This window comes from Trachinotus anak, unplaced genomic scaffold (genome assembly GCF_046630095.1).
Source record: "Trachinotus anak isolate AG129_WGS33_773 ecotype Australia unplaced genomic scaffold, CSIRO_AGI_Tana_v1 ptg000015l, whole genome shotgun sequence".
NCBI lineage: Eukaryota > Metazoa > Chordata > Actinopteri > Carangiformes > Carangidae > Trachinotus > Trachinotus anak.
In genome coordinates, this window is record NW_027273866.1 from 13,674,506 (window position 1) to 13,700,444 (window position 25,939).

The 25,939-nt window shown below is 39.2% G+C and overlaps 1 protein-coding gene across 2 annotated transcripts; it reads left to right on the forward strand.

Annotated features, from left to right (window-relative positions):
- The first annotated feature begins 122 nt into the window (after positions 1 to 122).
- vps39 (VPS39 subunit of HOPS complex) lies at positions 123 to 25,620 on the forward strand. Of its 2 annotated transcripts, none has more exons than XM_071498105.1 (24): positions 123 to 721; positions 973 to 1,038; positions 1,618 to 1,682; positions 1,998 to 2,040; positions 2,263 to 2,357; positions 3,879 to 3,977; positions 4,094 to 4,186; positions 4,868 to 5,051; positions 7,830 to 7,950; positions 8,913 to 9,033; positions 9,359 to 9,488; positions 10,135 to 10,277; positions 10,483 to 10,623; positions 11,820 to 11,961; positions 14,492 to 14,578; positions 16,090 to 16,163; positions 16,314 to 16,530; positions 17,855 to 17,983; positions 18,365 to 18,467; positions 18,837 to 18,882; positions 19,709 to 19,858; positions 22,626 to 22,760; positions 23,246 to 23,337; positions 23,839 to 25,620. In XM_071498105.1, exons 1-24 carry the CDS (start codon positions 649 to 651, stop codon positions 23,918 to 23,920), a joined length of 2,631 nt encoding a protein of 876 aa, XP_071354206.1. In that variant the 5' UTR covers positions 123 to 648; the 3' UTR covers positions 23,921 to 25,620. The 2 variants fall into 2 exon arrangements, with proteins under 2 accessions (XP_071354206.1, XP_071354207.1); XM_071498106.1 differs by having other exon boundaries at positions 508 to 721; positions 9,362 to 9,488.
- The last annotated feature ends 319 nt before the right edge of the window (positions 25,621 to 25,939 follow it).

The window sequence follows — 25,939 nt, forward strand, 5'->3', positions numbered from 1 at the left end:
GTTGCAAATCAGTCTCGCGAGAAGTGGACGTCACCGTTAAAAAACAAAAACAAATATGTCACTTCTCCTTTAACGCTTTCCTCGTGAGTGCGCTGGCCTCAGTCACGTGCCTGTCAAACGGCAGTCCCTCGCGCAGCCGCCGTTAACGCAGCTGGGGAAGTAGCGAGAAGCTAACCTGGCTAAACTAAACTAAAGTGCTTAGGCTAAAAGGTTCTTATTACCAACCGTATTGAGCTACCTGATGTTACGTCAGTTGTTATCGACGAAGTGACTGAATGCATTTGTCCGGTTTTCAGTCGACATGAGGTGAGAGGGAACGATGTTTAGGAGCAGTAACCGTGGCTTGCTAACTTCTGAGCTAGCAGGCTAACGATCAGCTGTTGTTTTGGTCGCAGAGATAGCTGGCTAACAAGCCAAACTGCATTTTAATAAGGGCAACCAGCGACGCCAGAGTTTACCAGACCAGATTTCCTCATTGCCTGTCGACACACTGAACTGCTCTGTCGGTTAATGGCGACGCATACAAGCGTACCACCCTAACCGATTCATCAGCGGTCCGTCAGTCAGCTGTTGTCCGACAGGCGTCAACTCCGTGTGGGATTGATCCATCAGAGCAGTCTGTGATTGAATCAGCAATATCGCTTCAAGATGCATGACGCGTATGAACCAGTGCCTATTTTGGAAAAGCTTCCACTTCAGATTGACTGTCTTGCGGCCTGGGGTAAGTTGTTGACATTTTATGTATCCCACAGCTACTCTTTTATCCTTTGACATTGAACTCTTCTCTCTGGGCGTTTATTGAACTGCAGTCTCAGGTGTCCCGCTTGTCTACGATGAGTTGTTTCACCATTGACATGAATGATCTTCCTGCAAGCTGTGACTGAAAAAGTTTGTGTTTGATACCATAATATGTCTGAAATGACTGACAGCCTCCTTTGAACTGTCATTGATTCTGAGTTTCTCTTCACACAGAGGACTGGCTGCTTGTTGGAACAAAACCAGGGCATCTCCTTCTTTACCGGATAAAGAAAGATGCAGGTAAAAAGAAAGTTTGGGGATGTGGGATGCTGTGTATTTGCAGACCTTCTCAACTTACTATTGCCTGTTTCTAATAAAAGTTTGAGTAAGTTTCTGAAGCAAAATCAGCTTTACTGGCCAAGTATGTGTACACACACAAGGAATTTGACTCTGTTCTCTTAGTTGCTCTCAACGGTACATACTTACACACAGTTAGTGTGTAAGTATGAAGTATTAAGTAAGTACAATTTCAGGAATTTAGACCCAAAGAAAGAGACATACAATTTAAGAAAAAAGCTGAAGGAAAATAAACAGTAAATGTAAACATGTATGTATGAACTGTACATACAAGTAGGCTGAAATAAAGATGCATGTATACATATAAGGTGTATATAAAAAGCAACAATAAACAACAACATACGGTGTCCATATACAAGTCAAGCTGTTAAGTTCTAAATGTGTAAATTCCAAATAAGATTACAATAGTACAAAGAGTGCTGGAATAAATATTGAATGAGTAATGTCATAGGTTACTTAATATACATGAAGTGGGTGGTCATGTACAGTATATGCATATAAACATGTCTCTTTTCTCTGTAGGCACCAACCGCTTTGAGGTGACACTGGAAAAATCCAACAAGAACTTCTCAAAGAAGATTCAGCAGGTAGATAAAATTGTAGGATGAGATTTAGAATAATCCGACTTATTTCTGTACTAATCAAAAAAACTCATTTGAAGTCTATTTAGGGAAGTCACAACTCAAATATTTCCAGATTTCTTTCAACTTTAACAGTATGCTTTTGTTAATGTATCATGCTAGCAGACAGTGGCAAGAGCCCAGGCAAAGTGTGTTGAATAACTGAGCTCTGTGTTCTCAGCTGAGTTGTGATGTACTGATAATGTCCACACTAATGCCTGGTTAATCATGGTGTCATTTGCTTTGAATCTCCTTTAAGTGTTTTTCTTACTCTTTCTACAGCTTTACGTTGTCTCTCAGTACAAAATCCTTGTCAGTCTACTGGGTAAGTTTTTATCACAAACACATTTTTATGTATTAGAGTAGGATTTTAGTGTAAGTAAATTTTTGACTGTTGGAATAGTTGTTCACATCCTTTTTGGGACCTTTGGTTAAAAGATCATAATTTGCAAATAGTCTGTATCTGTGTTTATTGTTAAAATCAATTTATATATTGACACACAGAGCATACCATTTATCTACAAATGTCTTTAATTGCCTCCTGCAGAGAACAACATCCACGTCCATGACCTCCTGACCTTCCAACAGATCACTGTGGTGTCCAAAGCTAAAGGAGCCACACTCTTCGCATGTGACCTGCAGGTCAGTTACACTGGATTTTGGGCAACTTGTCAGAAGTATTGTTACTGTATTGCTATCATATTTGTGCATTTATATTGTTTCCCATTCTGAATCTTTGTAGTCAGAACAATTTTCACTTGTACGGTATGTCACACATCTATACTGTAGTATACGGATAAAAGAGAAAAGGCAGATGATTCAATGTCTTAATGGTAAGCTGATTAATTTCATTTAAATTCAAGAAACTTTATTTGTTCCTATAAGGCAATTTATAACGCGCATATAGTTGACATAAAAAGACAAACTGTACTCATTAAAACAACAACGGCATGAAAAACAACATTAGCACAGAAACAATAGATAACAGTGCAAAAACAATAATCTGTACTATTATAATGAGAATGATATGGGAGAATTACTAGTACAAATAAATAACTACACATTCTGATAAAAGATTAGCTGTAATCTTAGTGCAATTAAAAAAAACACTGTTGCATACAGTATATACAGTGCAGGTGCATAATGGCATATGAGCATGGATAAATGGATAAATAGCAGTAAAGACACTGTGAAGGTCACTGTATCTGTGTATGCAACAGAGGTGTCCAGTGCATGACCCAAGTCTGAGTCAAGTGTGTGAGAGTGTAGGGGAAGGGGGGCTGATGGGGTGAGCAGAGGGGTGAGCAGAGGGACAGGGGTGGTTGGGAGTTGAGGAGCTGAACAGCCTTGGAAACAAAGGTTGCCCTTCTTCTCTGTATCCTCCTGATTTAAGACAAGGGTGCTTTAAGTAAACTGGTTTATTCAGTTTGATCAAATTAGGCTTTGAGTGAGTCATAACCACTGTTTTTTTTAATTTGTAGACAACTCATATTACTACTGACTGTTCCTCGGAGCTCACCATAGACTCTCATTCTTTTGAAAAGTAAAGCCTATGTTCCAGGCAATCTTTAAATTTCAGTACTAATGGTAATTTATCATTCTGAAAACTTTTAGTGCTGCTGAAGTACTGCATGGATTCACAGATTTGGATCGAAGACTCAAGACATGAGCGCGGTTACAGTCCCATATGTAGAGTTGTAGTGCTTGTCCAGTTCATTGCTCTGCCTCAGACAGTATCAACACTGGCGGTGATCCTCAATTCTAACAGGCTGCTGCTCCCCCCATCACGTACACACATAATACCAACAGACGATTTGAAGTCATTCCCTTGTGACAGCTTCCTTAAATAAAAAGCAACACGATGTCCATTAATATAAGCTCAAACAAGTATCAGTCTATTTGCTGTGTACAATAGCTGCCTTGAAGACAGGAAAGAGCCTTTAGACGTCTATTAAACAGTATATTTTAAAACTGTAATTTGCGGTAAATGGACTGAAACAAGCAAGAAACTTGTGTGATTCCATAGAAGTCTTGTTGTGTACAAAAGACAGTCATAACAATGATATTCTTTCCTTTCATTTCCACTTTTATGTGTTGTACTCACATTTTCCCTGATTTTGAGTCATGAGTTGTATATTTTGTCTCTTTTTTCCCCTCCTTCAGCAAACCAACTCAGGGGAGGAAAGGCTGAGAATGTGTGTCGCAGTAAAAAAGAAACTGCAGCTGTATTACTGGAAGGACAGAGAGTTCCACGAGCTGCAGGTAAAATAAAATATATTTGAGTGTGACTCACTGCAGCATGATCCAGATTTAGGAAGTTTTTTTCCCCCTTCCTTTGACATATTTAGTCATCTTAATGTTTTCTTTTTGTCTCATAGGGTGACTTTGGTGCACCAGATATTCCAAAGTCCATGGCTTGGTGTGAAAACTCCATATGTGTTGGTTTCAAACGAGACTATTACCTTATTCGGGTATGTGCTACAGGAAATGATTTCACTCACTTTTATACACTAAGATTTATTTGTCCGTTGCTGCCTGTAACTTAAAGTGATCCTCTGCCACTAATCTGTCTTTTGTATTTGAAACACACATCCCTTGTAGACTTGAAAGAAGGCTGATTTCCCGACAGTTTATCTGCATGTTGAGTTTGTTCCGGGCCTGAGTTTGTTTTCTAAAAGACTGTTAAAAAGTTTCAGCAGTTCATGAGCAACATTTTCAAGCTCGTCTCTGTCGTGACTCCTGCGTGAACTGGCTTCAGTCCTTTATTCATTGTTCTGTAAAGCTACAAACATTTTGCAGGTTTCTTTCAAGTCTGCAGTGAGTGTTTCATAGACAGATTTTGAGAAGTGTCACTTTTTATACCACTTCTGAAAACACACTTTAGAAGCAGGCTGTTATATAACTTGTTCTTGTCTGTTTTGTTGTCCTTGATACGTGTGTTTATTTTAGGCTTTTTTTGTGTTTCTTATTTCTATTATACTTTTTATCAGCTAATGCTTGGTGGAGTTATTTCTCATCTTGGCTCTTCCTTGGTGTTGTTTTACTGTCTGTATAAAGCACTTCATAACTGACCTCACAGATAAAGTTTGTGTCACAAAGGTATTACTATCTGGGTCTCCTCACTCACCCATGCTATCTCTCCTGTCAACCAGATGGATGGCCGTGGCTCCATCAAGGAGCTCTTCCCCACTGGGAAACAGTTAGAGCCTCTGGTTGCCCCACTGGCTGATGGGAAGGTGGCTGTTGGGCAGGATGACCTAACTGTGGTCCTAAATGAAGAGGGAGTTTGCACCCAGAAGTGTGCCCTGAACTGGACCGACATCCCTATAGCGATGGGTAAGAAATAAACACAAGAACAAATACTATGAGGACTTGTCTGTGGTTCTACACTGTTAGGTTTTAGATGTATTTACTTTCTATCAGGCTGCTGACTATAAAAAATGTAGTCTGTTATATTTCAGTGCATAATCCTAGTTGCTGTTTCTATCCTTTGATGACGCCTGATGTCTTTGCTAGACTTAACTTTTATTCAATATCAATAGACACTGAATGCAAAGTCAAAAGCAGACACAAATGCAGAGTAACAAGAGCCAAACATCCTCCCCCAGCTTTCTATAGTTGATAGTTCCTCTTCCAGATAACACAGAAAATCTTTTATCAAAAGGTGTCACTCCTAGCAGTCGATTTCTCCCAGGGAAAACAGAATCTGCTGCATTTCTTTGTTTCCTTTTTAAACAACGAAACTTTCAAACCTCAAAAATCCACAGTTTTACACAAACAGAATGTAAACTTCTTGGTCACATTTCAATAACATGCAGTTTATTGTATCTCAAGGACAAGCATTGATTGATTTCACTGAGGACATTGTCTGCTATAAATTTGACCACTTAACATTAACAAGCTAGCCCATGATAAAACGAGAGAAAGATAAATGCAGTGGACCAAACAAGAGAACACCACAAGGAGAAGCAGTGTTTCAGCACATGAGGACAGACAACAAGCTGCTGTGGAGACAACAGTTGTGACATTTAGTTTTAGTAGATGCAATAAAATTGACCTAATTCAAGGTCACATGCAGGTTTTTGTTAGAGAATTCTTTCAGTGCGAGTTTGAGCATCATCTTAAACTAGTCTTCTTCCTGTTTGGTAAAATATAAAAGTTTCAGTTCCTCTGATAACAGTGAGCTACTGAATTGTGCAGTATGCAGTATTTACTGCATCAGTACAAAGTGTTCAGTATGTTGCTGTTTGCCTGTGCCTGTGACAGGACAATCTCACTGTTTTCCATACATTGATTTATTTGTAGTGATGTACCACAATATCAACATTAACAGCCACATATTGATTTATTTTTGATTTATTTTTGATTTTTTTACTATTCAGACGTGTAAAATCTTATTTTATTGTAGAGCCGTGCACAGTGTGTTGATTCGTTCGGCCCTTCCTTGTCCTTGCTCTAGCTCTCTCTTTCCATCTCTCTCTCTCTCTCTCTCTCACAAACACATTGACAACTTTCTGAGTGTGTGTTATATTTAGGCTGACCATCAGGAGCACAGGGAGAAATCCCACTGCATCACTGGGCCCGTGTGCAATCAAAAAAATCCATAAAGTTTTTACCATCCCTGTCTGTCTCTCTACCGGCCCCCTCTGTGTGGATGCATGTGTCAGGACCGGGCTCACTGACCAATCACAACATGCAATCAACCCTCACTGGTTGTTATTTGTTCAATACAATGTGAAGCAATGAAGCTGTGTATATTGTTCACTTATTTATTTGTCACAGATCACTCAGCAATGAAGGTATTTGCACAATAATTGAGCAGGTCTGTTCACATAGTAATCGGATATTAAAACAAACACCTGAGAAAGCATTTGGCCTAAATACTGGCATTGTTCTGTGAGTTGTTGTCATCTCGCTGCTGTCTGCCTTTTCTTTTCTCTTCTGTAATCTTTCCTTCCCTTGTGTAAAGTCTTTCTTTCCAGTCTGTCTGAGCCGTGCTGCTGCTTTCCATATGTCAGAGGAGAAAAGACAGTTTTAGATCAGCTTTTTTATCCCGTGACTGAGACACTGCAGGTCTGGGTTACTAATGAACTTTGTGACAGAAGTGATGCAGATGAGCTCTCTCATTGTTTTAAAGGCCCCTCTGTTTGTTCTCATTGGAATGCAGAGAGGAACAATATGAAGGGGAAATGATGCCTCCAAGCAGTGGTTTCATACAGTTTGCAATTTCCTTGTTTTGATACAGTCAACATTTTGGCTTTTGGTGAGCATCAGCAGAGGATGAGTGCTGGTCAGTTTAAAGCACTTTTAAGTGACCATCCTGACTGGTCGTGGCTGGAGCAGAGGGCCTGGGCTTTAGCCTGTGGGTGCAGTCTCCATCCTCAGGCCTGTCTAGATAGCTGTCTCCGGCTGGATTTCCTGCCCCATTAGCCTTAAGCTATTCGCTCCATAATCAGAAATTAAGCACCTGCTGTCAAGACACAGTTTATGTGGCGTGGACAGCAAAACTCTCAAAGGGCAAATTAGACAGAAAGAGATAAAAAGTTAGTCCTGATTCCCCTTGTTTTCTCTGTGTCGAGTTTTCTCACTTTTAAATCCTAAAGGGCAACACACACTGTTTGACGCATGTTAAAACACTATCACTCATTGATTTCTCTGTAATCCCTCTTTGCCACCAGCATCTTGCTTGGCACCAGCTGGTAGTGATTCACCACTGTCCTGCTTTCCAGCATCGAAATCAGCAAGAAAGCTATTTTATCACGTTGACATCCTGAATCAGCACATTGTGGTTACTGTACTTTGACTCCTACTTCTGTCTGTATGTGGTACAGGTGTCAGTTTACGTGGAGCTGCCAGTGTGCAGTGTGTGTTCTCCATTTTATAGAAGTGTTATTTAATATCCAAAAACTTTACTCACTTTCTTTCCCTCAAAACCGTTTAACTGTTTCTTTAGGTTTTGCCTTAATATTAATTTGTAGGACCTGTGTATTGACACAGTTATCGAACGATTTGCAGAGGATGTGTAAAAAATTTTATAGCATAGACTCACTTGCAATAAGTCGGTTGTGGTTGACATAAGCAAAAATGTGAGACTGTTTTTGCTAATGTTCCCAGAGCACCAGCCTCCGTACATCATCGCTGTTCTCCCTCGGTACGTGGAGATCCGGACCTTTGAGCCCAGGCTGCTGGTGCAGAGTGTGGAGCTGCAGAGACCTCGCTTCATCACCTCAGCAGGGTGAGGCAGGCAGACTGCTGTGAAGTTTTTTTGTAAATTATAATTTTGTTGGATTTTCTGTCAACTTATTCTTGCAAAGGCAGTTATGTGCAATTGCAAACTGCAGCCAGATTTCCAAAGTCTGATCAAGCTTCAGCACAAACAGATTTTGCAGACAACTGTTTACTTTTATGTAGAAGTCTAACCTTTCACATTGTGCTTTGTTGCATTGTTGCACCTCTTAAAATAATTTTTATGTAGAATTCAGACATTGTTACCATTTTGTGATCTTGTTTTAACGACATACAAGCTTTTACCAACTTACCCTGTTATAATCTTTTTTTAAGATTATTTTTTTGGCAGAAGAGGTGTGACATGCAAAAAGGTCCCCAGGCTTGAATCAAGCCGCAGATATTGCAGTGATGTGTCATGCACTGTAACCATTTGGCTCCACATTTCTTGCTTGAATGAAATACAGATTGTATTAAAATGGAAATATTTAAAGATATAAAAAGATAAAATTATATGATGTTATAACAAGAAAAGGTTCTTATGTTATGGAATCATTTTATATGCAGTAATAACAAGAAAATCTTTCATAATAAAATGAAAAATATGAGAAATCTTTCATGATATAATGAGAAGCTGAAGTGTGTCCTCATTTTGTTATGGTGGCAGCAATACCCATTCAGTACTAAATCATTGGAGGTAAAAAAAAAAGCCAATTGCAGCTATTGCAGCACTCTTGGTGTATATTTGCAGGTTTGATGATGAATACTGGTGGGGGGGTTGTTGTTGATAATGATGCCCCCACATTGTTTATGATGCAGAACATCCCTAAAAGAATCTCATGTATCACTTGCTGCTTTCATTAGTTCTTATAATAATGATGGTGATAATGTCAGTTCTCGTCCGTGCAAAGAAAAACACTTTTGTTCCAACCTGTTCTCTCTAATCTTGTTTTCTGCTCTTATCTTTCACAGGCAGAATATTGTGTATGTTGCCAGTAACCACTTTGTGTGGCGCCTGGTGCCCGTTTCAATAGCCAGCCAGATCCGGCAGCTTCTTCAGGACAAGCAGTTTGAGCTGGCACTTCAGCTGGCGGTGAGCAACAGAGCCACTCACTTCACTATTAAACCTTGTGATTAGATTCCTGAGGATTCAATTTGTACTTTAGCTCAGAGGATGGGACATCAGAATCACTTATCTTGATTAGGAGCAGTACATTCAAATAGTAAAAGGCTCAGGGTTTTGTTCTTTATGGTCAGCTTATCTAGCAACCCAGTTTTCCAGGGGCATTTCAAAGAACACAAAAAGACAGTTCATGCGGTTTTCACATTCTTGGGAGCAATAGCCTTCTGATAAGTAAACTGGAGAGGTTTTGCTGTTGTGTCATGAATTTCTTTTTTTCTTTTTTTTTTTCTGCCAGAAGATGAAGGATGATTCAGACGGAGACAAGAAGCAGCAGATACATCACATCCAGAATCTCTACGCCTTCAATCTGTTTTGCCAGAAGAGATTCGATGACTCCATGCAGGTGTTTGCCAAACTCGGCACAGGTAGAGCTCTCAACTGAATTCTCTCTGTTCAGGCTAGATGTGTAAAATGGATCCTGGCCTGTATCAAAGTGTATGTGAACATAATGTCTTATTTATGTCTAACACATTGCTCCTACATACTGTAGGCATACACATTAAGTGTCTGATATCTTAGACCTAATATGTTCTGCAGTTGATAGATGGTCATCTTTGTTGAGGTGAACAGATTTTTAGCAGTGTGGTAAAATGTCACCCACTTCACCCACATGGTGGCAACCTAATTCAGGTGAATCTGGTTGGACGACGTCCTGCAGACTTTTCTTTCTCTTTTCTCTTTTCTTCGTCAGACATCTGTTGCTTATTGTAAAGTATATTGATGGTAATGTTTTTATTTACGTATCGCCTTCAGTGAAGTCACATCTTCTCTCTGTGTGAGAATGTATTCCACAGTGATGACAGAATTTCCTTCCTCTAATAAGCTTTTGATTTCAGGTCTGGCTGCACTTTTCTTTTTTTTTTTTTTTTTTTTTTGTTGTGGTAATGTTTTGTGTTTATATCATAAACTCTGTCCTCAGAAGACATTTTCCTTTAATCAGTGACTGCTAAACAAAATCAACAATAATACATGGAATAAAATTTAACAAATCCCCTTTCCCGTGTTCTGCAGATCCCACCCACGTAATTGGACTGTACCCGGACCTGCTCCCTTCAGACTACCGCAAACAGCTGCACTATCCCAACCCTCTGCCTACCCTGTCCGGGGCAGAGCTGGAGAAGGCTCATCTCGCTCTCATTGATTACCTCACCCAGGTCTGTGTGTACGATGATCTCCATGGCAGTGCAATGTTTTGTCAGACTCCACTTCATAAAGGATTTTAGCTGTAGATGAGCAAAAGCCCAAAGGTCATAATTTTATAATAAAAACATATTAAGGGTAAGGATCAAGGAAATTGGTGTAAATGAAAGGAAGTGTGATGTTTATAATCTACATTTTCTTTTTTTAATGTCCACACAGAAACGCAGCCACCTGGTGAAACAGCTGAATGACTCTGACCCCTCCACAACATCTCCACTCATGGAGGGCACCCCGACTATTAAGAGCCGCAAAAAACTCCTGCAGATCATTGACACCACCCTCCTGAAGTGTTACCTGCATGTAAGGCCATGATCTTCCAGTTTTTCTTACTTTTACTTAATGTATTTACTAACAAATCCTAATTTCAGTGACTCACTGTTTTGTTATGGCAGCACTTAGGTGGCCTACTGTCTACAAAGTACTATTGTTTTTATATTATGCAGTCATTTCTTATTTTGTAATGAAAGACACTAGAAGAGTTATTGTTATTTTTATCTGAAGCCCTTTCTTGTTCTTTTTCCTGATCTGCTTGCATCTGTTTACACTTTAGGTGAATGGATTCACACAGGAGGGTTGAATTAATCTGGGACAGACAAACACAAGCCACTCATGTCTAATATAATACCTGTTTGATTTACAACAAACCTGTAATTGTTAGTGAATCCAGTCCAAAAGTTTATATTTCATGCTAAGTTATATCAGCATTTATAAACTTAGCAGTCTCCACCCTGTGCTTACAGTAAAATGAAATAAGTTAGTAATTCTTAACACTCATAGAAGCTGGCAGCAACACCTGGCAGTTAGCTGTACCTCACATGTAGCCAGATGTTTCCTGTGTTAAACAGCCCATTGGCAGATTCACTTTGAAGTACCAAAAACTGAGTCACTGTTAAAAGTAGTGTGAGTGTGACAGTCATTCAGGTGGAGTAGCTGCAGTAATTGGTTTCTGGGGTTGATTCAGGGGAGCAGATACCTGGGCAGCAAAGCAAAACGTTCGACTTAGAAGGCAGAAAAAAAGAGTGTTGGACTGAGGAATGAGATCACAGATATAAGCATCCAAAGTTAGTTTCTCCGCAGATTAGTTGGGCTCTGTCTGAGGAGCAGAACTGTGCCTCAAAGTCTCTCTGCTGTTCCTTCACGTTGAAATAGGACACTTCAGGGAGAGTGGCGCCAAGTCCTTCCTCTTTCGTGGTATAATAAACCCTATTTAAGCTGTGGAACTTCCAGGGCAGACCTGGATAACACTGGATGGATAACCTAAGAGTGCCTCGAGATCTTCTGAGATAGCACATGCTTTGGAGTGCCAAGCATCTGCACCAGATTATTCAAATGATAAACACACTGTGAAGCAGAGAGGATCAGCTAATCAGTGAAGTCACCTGCTTGTAGTCTTTGGGCGAACCACAACCTGACCTTTGATTGGTTGGATGGATTCATGTTCGGAAATGTTTGGTGTTCATGTTGTGTGATCTGCTTGTATTATGTTCCCCATTCAGACCAACGTGGCCTTGGTGTCCCCCCTCCTTCGTCTGGAGAACAACCACTGCCATATCGAAGAGAGCGAGTATGTCCTCAAGAAGGCTCACAAGTACAGCGAGCTCATTATTCTTTATGAGAAGAAGGGCCTGCACCAGAAAGGTAAGAGACTAACAGCTGGACAGCCACATGTGCTGCAAACTGAACATGTAATATTGAATCTTAATCAAACAAATCATCAAGTATCATCTGCAGAAAGAAGCTGTGTATATTTACCTCTTGTAATGACAAATTTAGGACAGATCTTTGAGGATGTCCACAATCATTTCACAGTCCCAAGACTCCTGTTAAATCTGTCTTTAATACAGCATGTGATTTGCAACACATTTTTTTTGCTCTAAGAATTAACAAACATCTGAAAAGTAACTATTTTATAAATGTTTTTTCATTTTTACTATCAAATTACAAATTTATCTCAACAGCATGAGATCATGAGATTGTTTTTCTGTTCAAATCCAAATATTTTGTGTTTACTTGACACGAATAAAAGAGGTGATCAGGCTTACTTCAAGAGGACACTTTATTTACAGAGTGGCTCAACTTTTCACCCAGCTCTGTCTCAAAAACATGCCTGCTCCCTAATTGTGTATTTGTACTTAGCTGTGTTCCTTTTGAAAATGCAATCTGAATTTTGTTTGATTATGTGTGATTTGGGGCGTAAGAATTGATTTGAAACGTTGGGGATTTATACACCTCTTTCAGCTGTTTTTGGCTCCCCTAGAAAATGCTCTCTGTTGAGTTCAAGCACAAGGTCAAACATGCTTTTTTTGCGTGAATGAATAATAGCAAGTGTTACATAAGTATAGAGAAGGCACAATATACATAAAAAAAACATGACAATAAAAAAGTAAAAGCATGCATTAAACAAAAGAGGATAAACCTGCAGTGTGAGTAACTTAGACACGAGTAAGAGTAAGAGAAATGGGTCAAATGGATACATACTGTATATACACATAAGAATTTCTTAAATACACATTTTGTGCATCACATTGTACTGTACTGTATACAGGGGTATCTTTCTTTTTACTCTCCCCCTGTGTCTCTGTCATTTGAATTAATTAACTGAAATCTGTGATTATTCTAACAAAATCTGCACTGACCTGAATTCAACACAGAGCCAAACAGTTTTCTTGTAGTTGACTTGTAAAACAAATGTTGTCTTTGACGGTGACTCAGTTCCATTAAGTGTCCCAGTAAGCCGTGACGGTGAGCCTGCTACACAACACCAGCACCCTGGAACTGGCTCACTTAAATGAAGCGCACTCATTATCAATGCTATTAATTACACTTGCTTCTCCTTTCTAATCTCACCCAAAACGTAAGAAATCAGTGGTGGTTTTCGATCTTAGTAATCACTGCACCGTTGCTTTAATTAGAGGAGGAACAGTGAAGATAGTTGATCAAAGTTTGTCAGCACAACAAAGATAAATTGCTGCAGAGGTTCTTTTTAAATATTGCCTCATTGGTTGACAGACATTGTTTTTCAAAATACTGGGAGTAAAAACAGACTTATTCTTGTTGGTTTTTTTTAGCCAATTGCCAATATGAAATCAAGAAACAAAGCTTCAACAATGGCTCATTCTACAGGAAATGTTTTCTGCTAGTTCAGGCCATCTGTGAGAAAAGTCAAGTCCCTGTAATGTAAAGTTGAGTGCATACTTTCTCTCATGGTTAAAGTCTCTGGTTAATCTCTCTCTACATATTTTCAAAATGTTAAATTAAGGTTAAAAGAAAAGGTGATGTCCCTGGAAAGTTATTGCAGTCAGAGCGGAGATTTATTTTATTTAGATTTTTTCGAAGGACAGCACAATTCTGAGAAACACTTTCCACTGACGTTTCCTCTGAGATGATTGTTGATTTCATCAGGCAGCATACAACGGAGAAGTCAATCACTGGATAATGACTGATATCAGAGTTTATTTGTGTGGTTTGTGTAGGAGTATAGTTTATCTGTTGCAGACCTCAGCATGACAACTGAACACATCACATTAAAACACAATGAAACATCTGTTCCCCATTTCTCTTTCAAATGGGTTGTTGAATTTGGGGTTTAGTATTTAAATGAGGGATCACTTGATGCCAAACCTACATCGGCCTCTGCCAGCGGTCTGCTTATTACATCCTCATCCAGATACGAGAGCCATTGTGAGCTGGATTGTTCCATTATGTTTAAATTCAATAAGTACCAGTTGTGTGCTTGTATTCTCAACGTAGTTTGGATCAGCTCCGTCAAGGCTACACAGTTTATCTCAGAGGAGGTTTCCTGCATGTGGTCGACTCGTCATCCTCGTGGATCAGAGCTGTCTTAGTGTTATTTGCTTTGTGGTAGATTCTGGTTGTGAGTGCGGCTGGGTTTAATCGGCCTGCTACACTTTGTGTTCATGATGTCATGCAGCTGAAGTCTGCCACTCTCCCCCCTCTGCCAATTCAAAGCAGCTGTTCCCAGCCACCAATTAACACTGTGCATGTGCTTCATCCCCTTTCTGTTGACAGAGTAATTATGTAATGCAGTGCGCAGCAAAGTAGATGACGTCTTGCTACTTTCCATCACTCGGACTAATCTCACATTTGTTCTTTCTCCCCTCTCACTTGCCTCCCTTCGCTCCTCTTCACCCTGTTTGCCCTCTCACAGCTCTGCAAGTGCTGCTGGATCAGTCCACCAAGGCCAACTCTCCGCTGAAGGGCCACGAGCGAACAGTGGAGTACCTCCAAAGACTGGGTAAGAATCACTGGTCAGCTCAAATCTGTTTTAACTTAGAGCATCAAAGTTGTATTCTCCACTAAATATGTTAAGTTTGTTGGCGTGATGTTGGGAAAGCCTCTGAGAAATCTTTCACTCTGATTGATGGTGGATGTTGGATATAATGTATAGCCTGCATCTGCTGCATGTCACAATCTGCAGCCTTTTGTTTGTATGGCACTGATTAAATGGATTTTTTTTTGTACAGTGTATGCCAGTTTTTCTGTGATACTCTGTGAAGAGTTGTTATCTGCACAACAGTGATGCAAAGATAAATCCTGTGCTCACTGGGTACTTGGCAGTTAACGGTGCTGTGTGTGTGATTGTGATGCTGTGGCATAGTGACTTGGTATCAACAATGACAGTTACATTGTTGGTGTCCATGATTTGTTACAGTTTAAACCATTTTTAAAAAACCATCCTAAAAATAATTGCACTCAGTCACAAAGAGGAGGTTGTTTCTTCAGGGAGAAAAAAACCTGTTGGAAGTAATTTTGTTTTTGTTTGTTCTTGTCACACTTTCACCTGTTTCTAATTAAACTGAAGAGCAATCCAGCAAATGTCCAATGAAATTAGTTGTAGTCGCAAGCTGAAGTTGTGGTTTCATTCGTTAATTATAACTATGCTTAATGATGGTCAATTATCTTTTCCCCCTTGATGTTTTTTTTGATAATGTATTCAGCACATTTTGCTGCTTTCTACCCACTACAAAAAAAAAAATTGTTTTGTATTTTGGATTATTAATTATTCTGCTGTGTTAATTTTCGGTTGAGATCCACCACTATATATATATATATATATATATATATATATATATATATATATATATATATATATATATATATATATATATATATATATATATATATATATAATGACACTGCATAATTGAGCAGCACGTAACAATTATTTTCATCACAGATTAATACAATTAATGCAAAGTAAATACAAATTTTCATCATGATTCCAAGCCAACATCTTGTTTTGTGTAAAATGTTTTGTCCAACATTTTACAATGATACAAAACAGAGAGAAGCAGCAAACCTCCCATTGGCTGAGAATTAAGGAATGTTGCTGAAAAAATGACTTAAATTTCAATATATCATTATCAAAATAGTTGCACTTTAATTTTCAATTGACAATTGAAAAATCAGTAATCTGTTGTGCTGCAGTATTGATTTTTTTTTTCTTCAGAAAAATGAGCATTTGTCATCAGTAACAGATTCTCATATCTGATACTGTAGCATGATTGGATATTTTTTCATGATCAGCCAATTTGCCCTCTTTGCTGATTTCTCACAGTTATTGTTGTAATCACTTATTGATGGCAAAGCGCTGCATACGACACCTTGAAAGAAAGAGAGGAAGTTTTCTTGGCTGACAGCTGAATATAAATCATGTATGGCATCATCTTCTTACCTGTTTTCCTCTGAGCTCCCTTGCTGAAGTTAAACTTACTTACTACTACTTACTGTAATCCTACTACACAGGAGAGGAGAACCTGGGCATAATCTTTGAGTTCTCTCCCTGGGTGCTGAAGATCTGTCCTGAGGATGGTCTGAAGGTGGGACACAGAAAATTCACACTGTGAAAAACAGTTAATTGTACCTTTTATTTAACATAACCTTCAGATATAATATTGACAGTTTCATTATATGCATATTTTCCCATAATGAAAAACTCTGATGTTGGTTTAAAATCTCTTCCTGTCCAGATTTTCACGGAGGACCTGACTGAGGTGGAGACTTTGCCCCGAGACAAGGTGCTGAATTTCCTGAAGGAGGGCTTTACGGAGCTCGCCATCCCATATTTGGAGCACATCATCTACGAGTGGGACGAGAAGGGGCCAGAGTTTCACAATGTGCTGATCCAGCTCTACCTGGAGAGGGTTCAGGTCCTGATGAAAGAGTACCTCAGCTCACTGCCAGAAGGTACAAACAAGAGAAAACATGAAAGATAATTTAAGGGCACACAGTATCTCTGGGCACTTGGAAAAAAGTTTAACAGTTTCTTATTTTACCTCTTTAAGGATGAAAATTATTAAAGTGAAGTTTTTGACATTTCAGCAAGAAATTAGAAGCTTATTTTCCATTTTCATCCTAATCCAGATATTCATCACATTCAGTGACATGTACCTGGAGCAAAGCTAGAAAATAAAGGAAATGCTTTAAATGGAAGTGTGTTGTGTGCAGTGTCAGAGCTGTAAGGCAATGTGACCCTGGAGCATTCATAACTTTTTCACAAAATCCCCCCACCATTTTTTGAAAATCAACTTGATGCCAGAAGAAAAGTTTATTTTTCTAATTTATCATAAGATTTCTATGTGATTACATCACTGCATATGGGTTCAGTTTGCCTTTGCTTCCTCGTCCAGAGGGTAGTCTCCGATCGCTTTGCAAATAAAGCCTGTGTCAGGGCTTATTATGAAGTCCATTAATCTCGGGTGTGTTTGTGCCTTTTAATGCTCATCCAGGGATCCAGGGACCATGCATTGAAACGGACCTCTCAGCCAACACAGCATCATTTGCAGAGAGGCTCATTAACGTGCACTCTGTCTGTGAAATAAACTAATAAACACAGCTAACAGAATTAATAAATCTGTCCTTGTGGCAGGTTATTGCTTCACGTCAAGCTATGAAGCATCTTGTAGTATATAGCCCGTGATATTAGGATATTGTTTTTCTGAGACTATTGTGATTCTCAACAATGAGATGGGACTTTGCGTGTCCAGACAGTGTAAATATTTAAGCCTGTTTCAGCAGTTTCCTATACATTAATTATAGTTGCTGTGTCAAGTAAAACAAAAAGTTATGTTTATATGGTTTATATGCAGTGTTTCTTACCAAAACACATTGTGTGTATCAATAAGCTTTACCAAATGTGGGGTGTGTATTTCCTTCCTTATAAAATCTTTATCACTTGCCTACAGACCACTCGCACACAATGCATGATATAAAAAAACAAGGTAGTCCAAAACCAAAGGAGAGTAATTTTACTTAATTTTCATTTTGATTTAATTTTGTTGCTATGATGCAAACCTGTGGCCATCATAGTGGAAACATGGCTCAATAAATCATACAGGAATTTTAAAAAGTCACTCTGAAGAGGATGGAACCAGTAAATTTCTAGCGGGGGTGTTTTGTTTTTTGTTTTTTTGTTTTGTTTTTGCTCAAGTTTTTCTTTCATGACTAACCAATTAACCAAAGAACCGTTTCAGCTGTAGATACTAAAATAAAATCCTCTGTGCTGTTGTAGGGGTACCGGCTGTTGCTGCAGGAAAGGAGAAAGGCACACTGGGAGAGTTCAGGAACAAGCTGCTGTCTTTCCTGAATATTTCTACCAGCTATGAACCAGCCAGACTCATCAGCGACTTTCCCTTCGATGGTAAGACCTGAGGTTTCATTTGGACAAATGTGGGAACAGTGGACGAACAATACACGCACATAGATTTTTTTTTTTACTATGTGATCCTGTTCTAAGACTGTGATAGTGTAAAGATAACGTCTATAGCATTTACTCTGTAGATATGGAAGGAAAGTGTCTCTTTTTAATACAAGTTAAAACCATAGAAATACATAATTAACTACAGATCTTAATATCAGGCTACATGCAACAGGCTCCTAAAAAAAACAATGTGTCTTCTTTAATTTCCATGACCTCATGTGCATATGTGCTCAGCTATAGAGGAAAGTTTTACTGAAGCTTTATATGTTTAAGCTGAGGGGTGTAACTTTCACCTTTTGACCTTGCTTTCCATAATCCAAGGCCTGCTGGAGGAACGGGCTCTGCTCCTGGGCCGGATGGGTAAACACGAGCAGGCGCTCTTCATCTACGTGCACATCCTGAGAGACACCCACATGGCTGAAGAGTGAGTACCTCCACAGGACAAACACCACATACTCCTGCACAGCTGAGTGGGAAATGAACACCAACAACAGCCAAATATTACCTGTTCAGTCTGGGAGCTCATTTTACTAACAGCTGCTTTATGACTGCAAAAGAGAATAAAACAGTAAGTAAAAAAAAAAAATAGCACAAAGCTGTTTTATACCCTGAAACCATATTTAATCAGGAGCCCGCTCTGCCAGGCAGCTAAATGATTTTAAAGGCCCATGTGACCTGATCGAGCCACCCTGATTATCTCGTTACAGTTCTATGAGCATTGATCGACATCATGAAAATAAGCAGAACTATCATGTTTTATATTTGCTCGTGTCTTTCTCCGTGCACTCTGCAGATACTGCCATCGGCACTACAACAGTTCAGTTGAAGGAAATAAAGACGTAAGTGGCTTTTAGTGTAATTTCACTTTGATTTGTGTCGTTGTTTTGTTCATTTTAGATTCAGTGCCCTTTCTGCTCGGATTCTGTTGTTTGTTGTGTCCTCTTTTATCATTTTGCACACTCTGCTGCCTTCTGTTAAGTGCCTTTGTGTTTGCAGGAAGTGCTATACAAATATAATGGTTTATTTATGGTACATGCACATTGCCAGTTCTGCAAAAAAGCCTAATCTTTCCAGTTTTCTTCTCAACTGAACCAAAAATCACAGCTGACATTGCCTCTTTTTAATGTTGCTTGAGAATACAAATTCTAAAGTACTGAAAATGAATGAATGAGCATTGGTTTGTTGGTGGAAATCAATGAATCACAAAGAAATAAGATATAAGCTTGAACATATCTGTGTTTAAAGTCCTCTGTTAATATTAAACTTATAATTAAAGGCTAGATTTTATAAACTCAACATTAGTCATTGAGGGTCTTCACAATTACTTTCTGTTCTTTTTTTGGTGACATTTTGATTTGATTTCCTGTGTAGTCTCTCGTATCTAATCATTTATTCTCTTATTTCTTATCTTGGCAAATATTCCATTTTGTTTTATTTGATTTCCTGTTTTAATACATTAATGATAATTTCATTTGGTAATAGTGATTCAATCAGTTTTTCCTTTTTGTCTGAACCCCACATTTTGTGGTCCTGTTGCCTTTGTGCTGCACATCCTGTGTTGGCATTTCCTGTGTAACTCTAATTCTTAGTAACTCATCTGGTCATTTAATATAAAAAAGATTCTTGTTCAGATAAAACTTTAACAGTTGGATTCATGCTCTGCAGGTTTATTTGTCTCTGCTGCGAATGTACCTGTCACCCCCTGACGTCCACTGCCTGGGGCCCATCAAGATGGAGCTGTCGGGGCCTCAAGCCAACCTCCAGGCAGCCCTGCAGGTCCTGGAGCTTCACCACAGCAAGCTCAACACCACCAAGGTAAACACCAGCAGAGCAGCGCTCCATTCCTCACCAGGGTGACTAAAAAACAAACCCCAGCCTGGTGACACTCACAAATAATTCCACTTTTTATCTCCTTGGAGTATAACATATGTTTACTGCTTCGGCATCAGGCTGTGTTAGTATCAAGAAGGTTGTCAGTCACAGAAATCTACTCTACTCTAAATGTGTTCAGACTTTTGTGACCTTGGCAAAGTCTTCTGACACAAATTCCTTGCACTTTGATTCAACTTTCCTATGCAGCAAACATCAAACTGCTCATTAAACCAGAAAGCAAGAATTAGTTTCTGATTCAACCCAGGGCTTTATAGTTATTGGTTGACTCTTTGCAGTTGCTCAAATTTCATAATCATTCCTAATTCAGACAAGATGTGGCAGTAAAAGTGACATAAGAGTCGGTTTGTTAAAGCTGGATTAAAATGAGATACAGTAACATGATTAACGATGACATGCACTCACACAGATTCAGTCATTTGGTGTGAAATTAAAGCAGCGACTGAACTGAACAGGACTCCTTTTAAGATTTGATTCAGTTTGTTTTTAGAGCGAGATCGGGGGGGGGTTGGCACTGTTGGGGGTAACAGAGCTGCTGCCTTTGTGATAGAACAGATCCACTGAACCAAAAAAAGATTTCCAGCAGGGTGCAGATCTCCCACGAGAAGCAACTGTGTTGAAATGTGAAAATCTCTGCTGAAATTCCTCTGTTTGGAATATCTGCACCCAGACCCAAAATAGCCAAGAGTTAATTGAATAACGGCGGTTTTGTTGAAACCTAGCTCATGACCCAATTTTCTTGTCAAAGCTTCATATCACAATCTACCAAATTCTGTCTAGGACGGAAAATATCCTTTGAGGAATGTTTTATAAAGGTGTTTTTCACTACGATCCAGCTGCCAATTACATAAAATCTCTCCACACTGTCCACATCAGCAGACTGTGTGTTCTTTCTTTCCATATCTTATCACAAAGGAACAGGGACAGTCTTTGAAACGCCTCCGCTGTGTCACTGTTAATAATTTAATAGAAACCATTAGCTGTTCTGAGTTGTATTCAGGTTGTAAAATGCACCATAACAAACTGTGCTGTATCTGTGATTTAAAGTGGAGATGATTGTGTGTGAAAGGCACCGTTGATCTGTGTCCGATCACAGAAATGTCAAATTAAGAGTCTCTCAAGGGGAACACTGCGGGTTTATGAGCATGTTTAGGTTCAGATCCTGCAGACTGGACCTCTCCATCTTGTCTTCCTGTGCCCCTCTGCCTCGCTGCGCTCCCTCATTGACTTTAATGGCACTGTGCTTTCATTTCCCCTGGCCTTGCTCCCAGAGTCTGCTTTGCCAGAATAAGTGAGACAAGACTGAACAAAACTTCAAACATGAAGCAGATTTTCAACTATTCCTTTTCTCATTAACAAATACATGTTTTTAAATGAAGATGTTCATATTTTTGTTTTTCTGAGCACAAAGGAGCCAGCCTGCTTCCAACCAAAGTGTATGTTGGATGGTCAAACAACATCTGAAGCCCCCTCCACACCCACGTTTCAGATGTTAAAGTTTGAGTGCAGCGCTCAGCTCAGGCCACGTAATTCTGTCCAAACCCAATCTGTGTCTGAGAAAGTAGTAACTGAGCCTGAACTTAACCCAACAGGCATTGTTTTTGTTTTTTTTAATGTCCAAACCCAAGTTTGTGTTACCCTGTCAGGCAGATGTTGTTACCAAGGTTGCCTGGTAACCTTGATTACACAAGTGTTGGCACCTTTCAAATGGCCGTCAATGACCGAACCTGATCGCCATTTTCCGATGGGATCCGTCGGACTCGGGTCGGGTATCCACTCTTTGCTGGAGTGGCTGTGTCTGACAATTTCTCTAACTTTCTGAATGTGACATTCTCTTCCACTTCATGCAGTGATTGACCAGCAGTGCAAAGGTGAGAAAGTTAGCAGGATTTTTGAACTCATTTTATTCTTTTCACAAGAGAAGTGACAACTTCTCATTCAAATGAGTGTGACACTATGACTGTCTCCATTAAAGTTCCACACTTCACCTCTCTCTGTGGTGGCTGGATTTTCACCTGACCTTTGAGTTTGACCGAGACAATGCATCGTACAAACTAATTTGTTTAGTGTGTGCCTCTGCCTAAAGGACGTCTTCAAGTTGTTATAAAGGTTGAGGCTGACAGTTTATTCTTGACCTTGACGAGAAGACAATAAGTCCTAAGAGTGCGAGGAAAATGTGTAAATTTTATCCAGAACAGCTACTAAGTGGCATCATGGTGAGATTCTTTTGTCAGTTGTTGTTTTCAAGGTCAAGAATGAACCTGAAATCTCAACTTCATCTACTTTTGCTGGCTATTGAGTATCACTACAAGACCAACAGGGGCCAGGCTCCTTCTCAAGGACACTGCACAGTAGCTGTTGAGAGAATGAAACATTTTTATTCACATTCCCCAGACAGACAAATCTGCAGCCTCATATTCACAAACCTGCTTCTTGCACCTCAGGGCCGCCGTCCACTCCTGCTCCTTTTCTGCTAAATCTCTCCCACCGAAGATTTATTGACTCTGAAAATCTCCCTAACTTACAAATATTACTCTCCTGATGTCGTAATGTCATTGGCCCTCTTGCACAGGAAGAGTAACTAAGTGTTGGTCAGTTGTCAGAAAGACCATGACGTATTGAAAATTAGACAATTAGACATTATTAATGTCCACTCTGCAGTGTTTTAACAAGCTGGCTATTTGGTTTCCAGGCCATCAATCTGCTCCCAGCAAATACTCAGATCCGAGAGATCCGGGTTTTCCTGGAGAGCGTCCTGGAGGAGAAGGCTCAGAGGAAACGCTGCAACCAGGTGCTAAAGAGTCTGCTACAGGCCGAGTTCCTCAGGGTGAGTCCCACAGAATTTGTTTACATGGTAGTTCATGTGAATAAGCTTAAAAATCCAGTTTTTACAATCTAATGTAGTGATCAGTGAAGTGACTGATGGTTGGATAAAAACCTTTCATGTGGGGATTATTTTGTCCTGAAAAAAGAATCAGGACCTCTGTCCTTAGAAATCGGCTTCACTCTGAAGTCAGAGCAGCATCAGCTACAAAATGGTTTCCCGTCATCTGAAAGAGATTCAGTAACTACTCAGGGACATTTCAGCGCGGTAGATAGATGCATGTGTGACACAAGAAGCTTCAGCTCAAAGGATAAATGATATGACCATCCAGAGAGGGAACTGAGGCTGTGTCATTTGTAACGGTTTTATTGACAAAGCAATTAATCAAAATAATGACAGAACAATCAGTAATGAAAATAATTGTTTATTGATCCATGGTTCATTACCGTGTTACCTTCCTCTGCTCACCAAACACGTTGTGTTTTCAGGTGCAGGAGGAGCGAATCTTCCACCAGCAGGTTAAATGTGTCATTACAGAGGAGAAGACCTGCAGAGTTTGCAAGAAGAAAATAGGAAACAGGTAAAACTGTCTCTCAGTGCTTTTTCAATTGTCATATGTATGAAAACATGCACTTACATAAGATTTTTCCATATCTCTGAAATTTGGCCCTATATCTTTTTTTTCTTATACCTTTGTTTGCTCTTTTTCTAATTATTATAATTTCACTGCACATACTGGATATGGGACAAAGAAACTTTTTTAATTTGAAATCTCGGGATGGTTTTTTTAGTGCTTATCTTTTTTGGGGTTATCATGAAACTCCTCATTAATGTGGTGATTATGATACTATGTAATGTAACCGTCCCTTTCTATATCTTTCATCTCTTTATCAGATTTTTTTATGTCTACAGTTTCAGTTTTATTACCTTGAACACGATTTTATGCTTTGTGCTGCTGTTAATTTCATACCCTGTTCTTTTTTAGTTTACACGTATGAATTTTAATTAAACGCTGGTTTATCTGCTGTGACGCAGTGAATAATAATCCTACTGTCTCTGTTTGTTTAACTTTCTCTTCCAGTGCATTTGCCAGGTATCCCAACGGTGTGGTGGTTCATTACTTCTGCTGCAAAGACCGCAACGTGTGTCCCACTGAGCAGTAACACTTTCCTCTGTTTACTAATAAATAACCCCCCCCTTCCTCCTTGTGGACTTCAGTGCTTGGACATCCATGAACTAGAAATACATCAGAAGCTTGGAAGTGCTCAGAACTGGACGCTTATATCCAAAGCACCTTGCAGAACTATGAGTTCAGACATTTTTTTTTACCTGAGTTAACCTTGGGCACTATTTTTGTCATGCTCGAGACTCTGAGCAGAACCGGAGCTCCTTCTGAAAGCAAAGGCTGCGACTTTCTGTGCATGAAGTAACAGGAAGAATCTCTGTGGTCGCTCAGCAGGAGGGGGGAAATAAAGAGACGGGGAAGTAGACACTGACCTTTGAAAAGTATGTGTCACTATAACGCTCCAAGGGATTTGTTGCCCTACGCGTCGCCATGAAAGGAAATGGACACTATTGACAGACACCCAGAGGAAGAGGAGCTGTATCACCTCATCTCACCAGGAGATGATTACAAGCCTTGGTCGGTGGTTGTCTTTTTTTTTTTCTGTCTCTCTCCGCTCCTGTAACACTGTGTAGGCCTCAAACACTGCTTCATATGCCATATAGACTCTGCAGGAGTACTGTTCAATGCCTTCTGTGACTGAAGATTGTGCTTACAATGAAGTCAGATGTCTGTCATGAGATCTTTTTTTTTTAGCATGAGCTGGTACTGACTAAGCAAAACAGCATTTGTCTTACAGCATGTTTGACAGTTTTGTATTTTATTTAAACATTTGAGGCGACTTCTCCAACTAACGTAATTCACAGTTATATTCTTTTCCTCATTTAATGATTACTACCACGAGACAACATCCACTCTTTTAATGCTTTTTTCTTTAAGTTGTTATCTGTCACCCTAAGCCTTTGTATTATTTCCTTGTTTGTTTTTTCTTTCCCAGTCACATCAAAACTTTATGAAATGAAACCAATTTGTAATGCGAGACTATGTAATTTGCTGGGCTGAATAGAGAGGTTGAGCTTTATTGCTTATGAATCTAACTTTTTATTGGCTTGAGGAAGGCTGTATCACATAGTCTCACTTTAAGATAGATCACAAAAGTACAGCACTTTAAAAGTGGATGGATGTCTTGTTTATTTATTATCAAATCACATATCTGTGCGATATGAGCTGGAATTAATGTGAATGACTTGAGAGGTGTGATTGATCTGTGCATTTTAATGGCAATATTGTTACAAAATGTGTGTGTTTACCGTCCCCCTGGGAGGTAATTCAAGAAGCAGGACTCCACAGTTTATTGAAAATGAAATGCAAGTAATGAATGTAAAGTTTTTAGAATGAGTTGGGGTCCAGAGTGTGACTGCTCGGTGACACTCTGGACACTTGACTGACATGACTCAAACATTGTCTGTTTTAACCACTAAGGCCATGTCTGAATAGTTGGAGAATTTTTGCAGCAGTTTTAAGTTAACTTTCTCACAAGTTGTAGCATTTTCTGCATCTTCTGCTCCTTTAAAATACCCCCCTCCTCCCCCTGTGCTCTTAAAGGTTTGCACACATTCTCTGCTAAGACTGTTTCAGATTTTTTGTTTTTCAATGGGAATATTTGTACCACTCTGTGTATACTGTCTGAATACTGATGGTGTTATGACAAATTTCTCATTGAAGATATTTGATTCTGAGGGGCGAACCAGCAGGTACCATCTGTGTCTGGCTTTAATCAGTAATAAATAATGAACATTTCCACTTGTCTTTTTGTCTGGGATATGTTATCTCATTATTTTGAGTTTGATTTGGATTCTCACAATTGATGTGTTTTCTGGGTTCTCATAAAAATTAAACTTTAAGAGGAATCATTCTTACATCTACTAAATCTAAATATCAGCAATATCAGCATACTATTATATTAAGGAATTATAGTGCAAATTATTTAAATCAAAATGATCATTGAAAAGATTAAATTTAAAGATTTCCTAAAAAAGACATGAGCCAATTAAAAAGTATCTAATTTGTTTTACATCTATTTACACTATCAAAAACAAAATGCACCGTACGGGTACAG